The sequence below is a fragment of the Alosa sapidissima genome, chromosome 6 (assembly GCF_018492685.1).
Source record: "Alosa sapidissima isolate fAloSap1 chromosome 6, fAloSap1.pri, whole genome shotgun sequence".
Taxonomy (NCBI): Eukaryota; Metazoa; Chordata; class Actinopteri; order Clupeiformes; family Clupeidae; genus Alosa; species Alosa sapidissima.
Window position 1 is genome coordinate 34,288,678 of NC_055962.1, and position 12,500 is coordinate 34,301,177.

At 43.0% G+C, this 12,500-nt stretch overlaps 1 protein-coding gene across 8 annotated transcripts in view; it reads left to right on the forward strand.

Annotated features, from left to right (window-relative positions):
• Window positions 1–12,500, forward strand: part of myt1la (myelin transcription factor 1-like, a) — a 63,128-nt gene that overhangs the window by 11,593 nt on the left and 39,035 nt on the right. For all 8 annotated transcript variants that reach the window (XM_042095293.1, XM_042095299.1, XM_042095296.1 and 5 more), the window contains exons 2-5: window positions 6,525–6,632; window positions 6,815–6,869; window positions 7,903–7,936; window positions 9,338–9,400. In XM_042095293.1, the coding sequence (XP_041951227.1) occupies window positions 6,815–6,869; window positions 7,903–7,936; window positions 9,338–9,400 (152 nt within the window). In that variant the 5' untranslated portion in view covers window positions 6,525–6,632. The remainder of the gene's footprint in view (window positions 1–6,524; window positions 6,633–6,814; window positions 6,870–7,902; window positions 7,937–9,337; window positions 9,401–12,500) is intronic.

Here is a 12,500-nt window from a genome sequence, read left to right on the forward strand (position 1 = left end):
CATTCTGACCAAGCTGTCTGCAAAAAATGCAAAACTAATGGAGGAGATATGAGCCTGAGAACCCTTTATGGAGACCAGAACATCACATTTAGTCACGTTTATACGGCTCAACACAGTTTGGGTTCAAGTGACATGATTTCTAACTGACATGTAATCTGTTTAAAACATGATTTGGCCACAGCTTAAAGGGGATATCCGGCAATTTTTCATAGATTTCTGTTTCTCAAGGTCCATAACATCCTGGACATTGGACCCAAAATGGCCGCCTGCACTACTCCACTTGCACACTTGCACACTTGTACACTTTACAACTTGGTGTTGTTGTCCTGAAAACACAACACTTCTGCTGCTCTTACATAACTTGCACCACTATGCCACTTTCTTTCTTACTTAGGTCAAACAGAACTACCCAAGCCTTTTATTGGCCTGACTTTGCACTAGTATTTTATTGACTGTCTATGCACAATTTCAACCAAATTTTGCTGCTCTTATTTTTTCATTATTATATGTGCCCTCTTATTTACTTATTTACTTACTTTTTTGTTTACTTGAATGTTATGTTTGTCTGTGGACCTAAATTGGTAAAATATGTCTAGTCTTCACCGTGGGATAGTGAGAAACGTAATTTCGATCTCTTTGTATGTCTGGAACATGTGAAGAAATTGACAATAAAGCTGACTTTGACTTTGACTTTGACTTTGATCAAGTACTGTTCGAGAGCCCCCATGTTCATGCCCCCAGAGGGTAGCGTTGTAGCTGCCTGGCTACCTTAGCTGCTGGCTGCAGCAACTTGAGGCAAACTAGGTAAAACCGGTTATTTTCGGGGGATTTTCCGTACTGACAGTACTCGTGACCTTGAGAAATAGAGATCTATGTGAAAAATTGCTGGATTTCCTCTTTAAAGGCAGCCAGGAAACAGAAATCAAAAAGGTCCCCCCTAAAGGTGCATTTGAGCAATACATTCCTATGCCTTTTTACCTGAAATTGTCTGATCATGCCATAGCATTTAATCGCATAAGATGTGTCATGCTATCATTGGTTTGACAGGCCTAGCTAGTGTTCAGGAATCTGAAGGTTTTCTACATAGTCTATCGCTATGGTGTAAAACACAGATAAACCAGGCACACATGTAAGAGATTCCAGCCTCTTTGAGGTCTTGAGCACTGGCCTATCATTAGAACAGAAGACAGATCAGCAACCCCCTCCCTCCCTCCCTCACACACACACACACACACACACACACACACACACACACACACACACTATCATTCCGGCCCTTCCAGCGCCTTTCCTCCTCCTCCCGAGCCTCTGAATGGCTTGTGCCTGTTCCGCCGTTGCCAGTAGCGACAGCCTCCACAGGTCCCACGTGGTTGCCAGGGCTCATTAAGACGAGGCCGCGTGGGTTTCCCCGGCGACGGCGCTCTCTACCAGACGCAATTAGAGCGCCTTCTCTTTCTCTCCATCCCTCCCTCCTACTGTGTCCCCCTCTTTTTCCCTTTCCTCATCTCTCTGCTTGCACTTGCTTTCTTCTTCTCAGTCTCTCTCTTCCCCCCTTTTTTCCACCATTTCTGTGTTCTGTGTGTTTTCTGTCTCTGTGTGTGTGTGCGTGTGCGTGTGTGTGTTTTGTGTGTGGACATGTCAAATGGTGTTATGTGTGCTAAGTACTGGCATGCTGGGCTGCAGAAATCTTTTCATTCCTCTCTCTCTCTCTCTCTCTCTCTCTTGTACTTTGTCTCTGTATCACAGATAAATTCTTCTCATTTCCTTCTCTCTTCTCCTCCTAAAAGAGTTATCTCTCTTATTTTATCTTTCTTCATCCTTTCTTTGTGTCTCCCTCTTTTCTTTCTCTCCCTCTTTTCTCTGTGTCAGTCCATACCTCAGACTTCTGTGAGTGCTCTCATGTTGCCATGGTTTTAGCTCTAGTGCCCATGGAGATATTTTTTTATACCTGCAGTACGTCGTGTTGATTTGCCTGACTTGCACCTCACTGATGGCACTCCGACACTCTGGAATGCAAAGTATCTCTCATCCTTCTCTGTACTCCTTTCTTACACGTAGCCACCTCAAAAGACACTCACATTTATGACCTGCTGCAGATATTTTCAACTACAGTATATGCTATATGAAAATTGGTTAGTGCTATATGAGCATTGGCCAACCTTCTGGTTTCCATCAAATATTTAAAATATCAAATTCATCTATATTGTATATTGTATACACAACCATACTCTACAACCATACCATATGCTTCTTTGCACTTCTGGTTGAATGTCAACTGCATTTAATTGGCTCTGTATCTGTACTCTGCTAAATGACAATAAAGTTGAATCTAAAATCTAAATCTAAATCTAAAAATACATACTGTAGTCTGTCCGAAATGGAAGGCAGCTGCATGCTGCCTTCAGCTGTCTAACGAGTCACTTGCCTTAGCAGGCATCAAGGTACCACTTACGAATTTTGTTTGGACAGCCTAGCAAGAGAGCAACATAGAACTCCGTTGCCAGGATTCCAGATAGCAGAATAACGTAATGTTCGGTTGCAGCAACAGCTGCTCACAATTTTGGACACCGAAGGCAGCATGAAGGAAACATTTACGCTGCCTTAAAAATTTGGCAAAACGAATGTATCTTAGAAGGCAGCATTTCATATAAATATTTTTGATTCGGACATGCCTTGATGCCTCGCTGCCACCGAATGCTAGAAGCAAGACATTTTGGACACAGCCATATTATATAATCTGTCAGACACAAGGACATTTTTTGCCAATTTGTTTGCCAGTCTAGTATAATGCATTGGGTATACAGTAAGTGTGATGCACTTGGTGTTCGGGTGTACTGAATCACTTGAGGAACACAACAGGGTGCTTTATAGCATGAACTTGTTTTTATTTGTGTTTACCCGGTTGCTCCAAAGCCACATAAGTAACTGAGGCTTCAGCTGACATTTATGGAGGTCAAAGAGACGGCTCTTACGGATACATCAAGGGTCTGCTGAAAGGCTTTTTGCTTACATTACATTACTGTTGTCAGAGGTTTGATGACTTTGATGTTTAAATATATTGCATCATCAGTGGTCTTTGTGTGCTTGAGGCAACCTGTGTAACGATAACCCCCAGCGATTAGTGATGAAAGTGATAGTTGTTTGAATTTGTGTGTAATTCTAAGTGTATACATATGGGTTCTCCTATATGTATGTGTGCCCCTGGACAGTTTCCGGTTGAAATGTTGAAAACCAACGCAGATACTTTGAAATGAAAATGAATCGGACTTCAGCATATGCTCTACAAAATATCGACCTTAAAACTTTCAATTTTTTGTTTGTCCCCAAGTTACTATTAGCTCAATGTTGTTAACTGTGGCACCTGAAATGCCTCAACACACCTGTTTGTTTATGCAATTGAAAGGGTCTATATGTTCTGCCAGAGACATGCTCTACTTGGCTTTACTAGTATTCTAACTCTGTAACTAAACTTGCAGTAAATGCAGCAAATGACTTGGTATATTAGGTCATTCATGGATCCTCACATGACATTAAGCTGTCTCCTGCCAATGTTCTCTGCGGCTCTGTGTGCTGTTAGCCACTTCTGTGCGCTTGGCCTCCACATAAAGCTCTTTCGGATCTTTGTTCCTAAGAATATGTGGTAAGCTCTTGTCCGAAATAATTCAGATAACAGCTTAGCGAGGAAGACCTGTAAGTTCACTATATTATCTCTTCACTCATAAGCTCACACACCTGATGTAACAACTTATTTGGCTTTCACTTAAGAGTGTCTCTCCAGAACTGTTGTAGTTTTTTTGCTTTCTTCGCATGTTATTGTTGAAATACAACAGCAGTACTGACAACTTTGAGTATTTTTGTAACATAGCCATTACTAATATCCCTTTCCTCCTTGTGTCTCCCTGTGTGTTGATAAATAAGCGCTGTCTGGGTTCTACTCAAACACCCACATCCATATGCACACACAGAGAGACAGATACGCACAAAGGCTCACCCACACACACACACTCATGCAGGTGCAGGCGCATTTACAGATTTTTGCACTTGGGCACGTAACTGCCTTTTCAGAGTGAAAAAAAATTAAGGGTGTCTCACCAGTCTCCACCGAAAGATAAGCACTCATTGCTCTTTAAGCTCTTTAAGTTCTCAAACTTTTTCTGCCATTCCCCACTTTAAAGGTGGTGGTGGTGGTGGGGGGGGGGGAGAGTTTAAGCCTCACTTGTCTGCCATTGCCTCAACAAAATGGTAACAATGTTAAGACATTATATTTGCATGAAAGAAAGGCATTAATAAAGGTAGGCCCAAAAATACATATTTCCCAAGTTTGTTGCGCCCCACCTGTCATGTCTCTGTTCCCACACTTTAAGGACTGCTCCTTTAAACCCAACACTGGGACTAGCTCCAGACCAAGGAGGAATAGTTTCACAGATCAAGATAAAAATGTGTTGGCAGTGGAACTCATCTGAGGTTTGGGACCCACGCAGGGCCTCACTTGTCTCAGATCAACCCCAGAGGGGTGTACAGGTCCGGGCCTGCCAGGACAGCACAGAACAGAAGCCCTGCTCTGTGAGTGGATGGACACTCTGTCACAATCATTCAGAGAGCGGAACTGTGGGGAGGAGAGTGGTTATGTCAGCTTCTGTCTCATGGTCATAGACAACATGACTAGCTGACTCAGAGGCAGGAAACATTCAGAACAGAGACACTGGACTGGGCAGGAAGATGTCGACAAAGAAGAGGACGTGACCAGACACTCAGGGCTCTGACACGAAGCACACACACACGCACACACACACTGTATGAAGTTGCTTTTGTGGTCAGGCCCAACCTAAATAGTCCTGTGTCTCTATCACTTATTATTTGGCCCAGTGCCCAGCATCCGTGCACTTGCATTAGCATCCAAGATGGTGAAAATGAAGGCGGGTAAATGAGAGTGTGCTACCTAGCGAAGCATGAAGGACCTTATTTGGATTGCACCTGGAGTAATCGGTCACGTTCGATGGAGACCAGAGAGAGTTTCTCTCCTTTGCAGTAGTAGAGTAGCAGGTCAATGTTCACTCTTACTTTATTTACACAAATGTGTAGCCTATGGCGTACAGTATATAATGGATATTTACAGACACACTTATACACATACGTACGGCAGACATACATACACAAAGACATACATAACTGCACACAATTAGAACAAGGCATACTCATGCTCACATTCACACACACGCACACACACACACACACACATACACAAACACATGCACACACACACAGACACACACACACAAAAAAACGCACACACATACACACACACAGTATGTAGTCTGCAGGGACAGCAGCCGCATTGAGGCCAGGCTCGTTGCAGTGGTGGAGAGATGAATGGATCCTGACATCAGAGCTGTCTGTGACGGATCGCTGATCAGACTAGGTCTGCTGGGAGCAGAGCAAGAAAAAGGAAGTGAGGGGTGAGACAGAGAGAAGGAGAGAGAAAGGGAGCTAAAGCTAGAGAGGGATGGAGAGAGAAAGAGAGCTAAAGGGATGGAGAAAGAAAGGGAGCTAAAGCTAGAGAGGGATGGAGAGAGAAAGAGAGCTAAAGGGATGGAGAGAGAAAGGGAGCTAAAGGGAGAGAGGGAAGAATGGAAGGAGGCAAGGAGGGAGGGTACAAGCAAGACTGGGAGGGCTGAGAATGTGGCTGTGTCTAGAGACTTTAATTATTTTTCTGTGTGCAATCCCCTTCCTTAGTGTGTGTGTGTGTGTGTGTGTGTGTGTGTGTGTGTGTGTGTGTGTGTGTTTGTGTGTGTGTGTGTATGTGAGAGTGTATGTATGTTTGTGTGTGAGTGAGTATGTATAATTGCTTGTGTTATGCTTGTGTTTCTCTGACTTTTTCATAGCCCAGACTATAATCCACATTTCCAATTGTGAAATCATTATCTTATTATGTAGAAAGTAGGCTTAGTAGTACTGCACACTTTTGCTTTTGCTCAAGCTCACACAAAAGGCTTATCCGTACTAAATGGCCTTACAAACCTGTAACTGTGAAATTGTAGTGTCTATTTCAGAGGGTCCAAACATACACTGGGCAGAGACTGAATGTTATAGCTACTGTGATGGAATTCACACAGAAGGTGAAAAGAACGGTGGCCTCCTCCACAGTGGCGAGCTGTCCCGGGAGTAATGTAGAACAGCTCGGGGCAGGCACCTATAGTGCTTCCTCCAGGTCCTCCTCGCAGGACCCAAATGGCCTCCAGTTAGCGTGCCTCCATGATATTAAATTTACTGGAGATAGCCATGTCTTTTGTTAACTCGGGTTGCCAACATATAAGTTAAAGTTCTGAGGCATGTTGTCAGTAAAAGCCCCGCCCAGCGTAAGTTCAAACCCTGTAGAATCCATAACTAATTCCAGGTCAGAGTATACCAGATACCTGCAATTAAACGTTTGACAGCAGTGATCTGCTATGTTTTGGCTGTTTGAAAGTCAGCTGTTAAATCTGCCACCTGCCTCACAGTGTTTGTCCTCTTTTGACTCCTTCCAGAACATGAACTTTGAACAGGAGTTCTGAGGTGAGCTCTGTGGTCTTCCCTGCCTTCTCTAACCTAGAACACAAGTCCAAAGCCACCCCCCAATAGTCAACAGACTGCAGGTAAACACCGAACAACACCCGCTGACTACCATGTTTTGACTAGCAAAATGTGTTCCATCTAGCAGCCCTTTCCATTTATTTCTATGCAAAGAGCTTAAAGCATCTACATGTTCAAGATTTATTTTACACTATAGTAAATATGATGTTGGTTTTTAATGCTGTTTGATGTCTGTTCCATTCAGATGGAGGTGGACTCAGCTGAGAAGCGCCTGAGGACCCGATCCAAAGGAGTGCGAGGTAGGTTGTACTGTACCTCAGCATGGAACTGGCAAAACACAAGTGGAGGTGGACAGAAGTGTACAGTTATACTACTGTAGGCCCGTAGTGCAGTACAGTAGTATTTTAGTGTCCAGAATACTTTGATACTAAGAAAACTGCAGTTTTGACACTTGAAGTAATGCAGTAAGGGTAAGCCGGCTATTGTGTTTGGTCTATACTCCTAGGCCATAATCAATAGTAATTTTACCAGTGCATTCTATTTGTTTAGAATTGAGTTATGAATTAGCATGGTTGTCAGCGTAGGTTACTCATGGTCAAAAATCAAATTGACAATATCAACACTGTCTGAAACTCTTGCTAGCTCACTGTCACGTTCAGGGCTGACTGTTCTGTTAGCCTAGGCTACTCTGAGTGTTCTGTTAGCCTAGCCTAAACTGACTGTTCTGTTAGCTACTCTGACTGTTCTGTTAGCCTAGCCTACTCTTGAGTGTTCTGTTAGCTACTCTGACTGTTCTGTTAGCCTAGCCTACTCCGAGTGTTCCGTTAGCCCAGGCTACTCTGACTGAAATAATGGCTCGCGTGTGTATGAAAAGAGATCCGTGAAGCGACAGACTTCATCTCAATCCCCCTGCCTCGTTCAGTTTTGCTCACTTCTCAGTTATTAATACCAAAGTATGTCAAGTGGCTCTAACTACATGGGTGTTTAATCTGTGTCAACCCCCCTCTCCTCCCCCATTTCTCTCCTCACGTACTCCTCCTCAATTCGCCGTCTCCTTCGCTCTTCACTCTGTGTCTCTCCGTTCTTTCTCCTCATTTGCTGTTGCTCTCTCATCTATTGTTTCTGTGTCCTTCTATATCTCTGCCCTTTTCCTCATCTCACCTCTTCTATCCTTTGCTCATTTATCACTCTTATCCTTGTCTCATCACTTGCTTCCTTGTTGTCTTTTGCTTTACTCGTTTCCCCTCTTCCCATCATGGTCTCTTTATCTTTCTACTCCTCCTTATCCCACTCTCCACCTGTTTCCTCTCTTCCCACTCATTTCTCTTGCAGTTCCTCTGGAGGCTACTGCCCAGGACATCTTCAGGTTAGTATATTTTCCCATCATGCACTGCTATGTCTGTCAGTGTGTCTTCTGTCTCTGTGGGGAAGAGAGGTGTTCTAACCTTACAGAGACATGAGTGTGCAACTGATCTTGTCGCCTGTGCAGTGCCTATAACTAGAGTTTGTCCGTCCTTTTCTCCTTGTAATACTGTATTTGTAACACACTACTGAAATGTCTCAGGGTCCTATTAAGGTGTTATTAATTCTCAAATTCCCACCACCACCCTGCACCACACTAGCACTGCCTCTGTTCAGAAGCATGCTGTTCCAATAGAGTACAGAGAAAGCATGCAATATTTCCAACCCCAATGTTGGACTTCTTAAATAGGGCCATTCTTGATTAGGAACATTTTGATATTACATGTAACAATCGGAGAACACAACCTCAATGAACATACTGTACAGTCAAAAGTAGGCCCTGAGTCTGGGTTTGTGTGATGATGAATGATCTACATTCTCTATATACTCTATGGACAGACTTCATCCTGAGTCTCCGTCAGTGCTGCACATTGCTGGGCCACCTACACCCGGGCTACACCGGGTTCGCAACTGAAGCGTAAAAATAGTTCTGGAATACTGATCTAATTTATTTGATCGTGCACACCGCTATCACGTCTTGTGTAGCCAGTTCCCCTGATAATACAGTGGAAGCTGATTGTTACGCCAACTGAGTACTACGCGAAAGGAGCGCTTCGGTTACGTCTCCGGTGTAGCCTCCCTGTGAGTGCCCATCAGTCCTGCACATTTCTGGGCCATTCAGCTGTTTGTTTGTTTTTTGGGGGGGGGGGGGGGGGGGGGGGGGCACATGAATGATGGAGCTCATAAACAGCTGCCCGCCTTCTCCTGTGGCTGTGGACAGGGGCTTGCGGTGACCCCGTGTAGTAATAAAGCTGAAGAATGCTTTTTATCTGTCTCCTCATTTCACTGCGTCTCCAATTAACGTGACAGAAATAAGGTTATCAGAAACATGCTTATCTGGAGCGAGCAGTTCAACCCAGTTTTGCCCAAGCAGCTGCAGGGGCGGGTCTGCTTGTGTGAGAGTGTGTGTAGGAGAGTGCATTGGAGCTGCCACTATGGATATGAGTTTGTGCAGTGATTAGCACATTATTCACGTTAGTGAATGCGTGTGTGTTGTCTGTATGCTACTGAGACCTTGAATTTCCCCTGGGGATCAATAAAGTATCTATCTATCTATCTATCTATCTATCTATCTATCTAGCACATGGCACATTACAACAATAATGACTCAATACAATGCATGTATATTATGTATAGCAAATGAGCAAACCTAATGAAGTTTTGTTTATATTTGACTGTGTGTGTGTGTGTGTGTGTACATATGTGTTTTTGTTTGGTCCTCACTCTCCCTCTGTTGTATGTGCAGTTGTCCCACGCCTGGTTGTGATGGAGGAGGGCACGTGAGTGGGAAATATGCCCGGCACCGCAGGTAAGAGCAGCAGCACCGATCACTTCTCTCAGAAATCAGCTACACGTTAGTTAATCATGCCAGCTTCACTCTCTCCATGCAAGCCACACACATGCTAGCTGTACAACGACTGAGCAAAACAGACCTTAGATGTAGGAGCAAGCTAGCATTAAAGGAGAACTACTATATTCTGGCCAATTTTAACACAGAGCTCAGTGGATCATGTTCACGGAATACTGTCGATTGGAAAAATGTGAAAAAGATTTATGCTGTCTGACGCAAGTTAGCTGGCTAGCAGCTAAAGCAGTCAAAGTGTCTACAAGCTATGCTATGAGGGCATGTACTAAACTGTACAGCATCGATTTTTAGACAGCACCAATTTTTTTCACGTTTTTCCGACCGACAGTATTCCGTGGACATGATCAACTGAGCTCCGTGCTAAAATTGGCTGGAGTTCTTCTTTAAGTTAGCAACTTAACTTAAAGAACATTAGTTCAGTTTAAAAGCCATGCCAATATTGAGATCGAGAATTGGTCTGGGGACCCTTTGCTCACTTCAAAAAGAGGCGTAACCAGCAGGTGAAATTAAATTGGTACATTGAACTCTTAATAATTCCGTAAGTACAGAAAACACATCTTTATAGGAAACAAAGGTTTTAAAGTTTATAGTAGAGTAGTCAAATTAAACAGCACTAAGCAATAAGGCCGGTTGATGGTGGGTGTGATTGGTTCTTGGGTTTTTGGTGATTCGGAAATAGGCTTGAATGAGAAAGTATTGCCAGACGGATCTGTAGAGCAAATTCAGATGTGTTCACAAATTACATTATAATACAAATTACACTCACTCACTTTTATTTTATTTTATTCAGTGAGATAGCCAAGTACAAACATTTTAAGCACAGCACACATGTTTTTCTGTGCTGTTTGGCCCAGTTCCAGAACAATTTAGTTTCTCTAAAGTTTGCTAGTGCTAAGCGATAATTCCCCACATTTCATTTTAACAGACTGTTTTTATGATTTACTTTACTATTTACTTTACTTTCTCATGTTCTTGATTAGCAACATTAGCCAGCCTCTGTACACATCTGCACATCTGAGAACATGCTAATTTGACTTATTTTACTAATATTCTTTAGACAACCTGTTGTTCAGAGATTCTGTGAACCAACCCTCATACATGCTCAGGAACATTTGACGAGAGAGAAAGCTCCATGAAAGCTGAAATGCACTACCAATCAGGTTGCCATGGTGACACAAGAAGGAGTGGATGTGCCATCACAGGCGTGTGCAATCTGTGTGTGACAGGCAGTGTCATGTATCTGTCTGTGAGGAGATGGATACAGATACTGTATATCATCTCATCTTCCTCTCTTACACTGTGCTCTGAGCTGTTTACGAAATTAGAACTGTAAAGAGCTGTATGGTCTGGAGTTATCAGGATATTAAATTATGCTTACAGAAGAATATAACTTATACTGTCTGGACCAATGCAGCTCCAGCTCCATGAAGTTGAACAGTGTTATTATGTAATGGTAACTTCCACCTCTTTGGTGCAACATTACGAAAAGTACAGTTAATCAAGTCTTCCATGTGTCAGCATCAATATGTATCCCATATTGTGCCACATGTTGCTCTTGCTTACTACATATATTATACACAATTTATAAATAGATAACTAGTTTTAGGTTAGATAACTAGGTTTACTATTAGATTTTATTACAAAGTAAAAATGCAGGGTAACACTTTATAATAAGGTGCCATAATAAATAGCAAACTAGTCATTGTGCCAAATAGATATTTTAGTAACAATTTACAAATATTAACAAAAGGTTAGGTAATGACTAGTTTGCTATTTATTATGGCACCTTATTATAAAGTGTTACCAAATGCAGAAATAACAAACGAACGCCACAGAAAACACAAAGTATGCAGAGTGCATATTTCATGTTGTGAACAATGTGTACTTTTCCATTGTGCGCTAGCTTCTCTTTGTCACCATGTTAAAATGCAGAGGTGGTACTTAACAGTCCTGTCACACACATTAGCCAACGCCTCTCTCATATAGCCACAGTTGTAAGGATCTCTCTCTCTCTTTTTTTCTCTCTCTCCCTGTCTCTCTGTCTCTCTCTCTTTCTCTCTCTAGTTCTGTCTTTCTTTCTCTCTAGTTCTGTCTCTCTTTCTCTCTCTAGTTCTGTCTCTCTCTTTCTCTATCTCTCTCTGTCTCTCGCTAGTTCTGTCTCTCTCCCTTTCTGTCACTCACACATTGTCCTCCTTATTGTCCACACCCTCTTAAGCACATTTGTCATCAGTAGATCATTTACTGCATGGTAACTCTGCAGTGTCTGCTCTGAGTACTTTACCTTGAACATGCATTCCTCTTTCTCACTCTGTCTTTCTCTCGTTCGTTTTCTAATTTTTGTGTTTTTTTTATCTGTTCTGTCTGCTCTTTGCCTTATATCCCCTCTTACTCTATCTGCCTCTGGATCAGTCTCACATTCAGATTCAAAGGTGCTTTATTAACAATACTGTGTGAGAACAGTGATGCCAAAGCAATGACAAAGTAATAAAACAAGGCCATTAAAGAAAAATAAAATAAGGTAAAATACAGAAATATCTGTATCACCCTCCCTCCTCCCAACTGCCTCTGTATCTCTCTCTCTCTCTCTCTCTCCATCCCTGTAATCCTTTGCTCCTCTCTTCTCCTCATGCTTGCTTCTCCATGTGCTCTCCCTCCCTCCCTCCCCCCCTCTCTCCCATACCACCTTGATGAAATGACTCATGTGGACTCCTGCCCAGAGTGGTATTATCCAGAGGCGGGTCTCTCTCTCTGTCTCTGTCTCTCTCTCTCTCTCTCTCTCTCTCTCTCTCTCTCTCTCTCTCTCTCTCTCTCTCGCTCTCTCTCTCTCTCTCTCTCTCTCTCTCTCTCTCTCTCTCTCTCACTCTCACTCTCTTCTCTGTGTGTGTGCATGTGTGTGTGTGCATGTGTGTGTGTGTCTGTGGCTGTAGCCGTGTATGTATGTATATGTGTACATGTTTGTGTGTGTGTGTGTGTGTGTGTGAGTGTCTAATTTAGGTCTGACAGGTAGCACTCACTGAAAGGACTGGCAGCTCGCCAACAACAC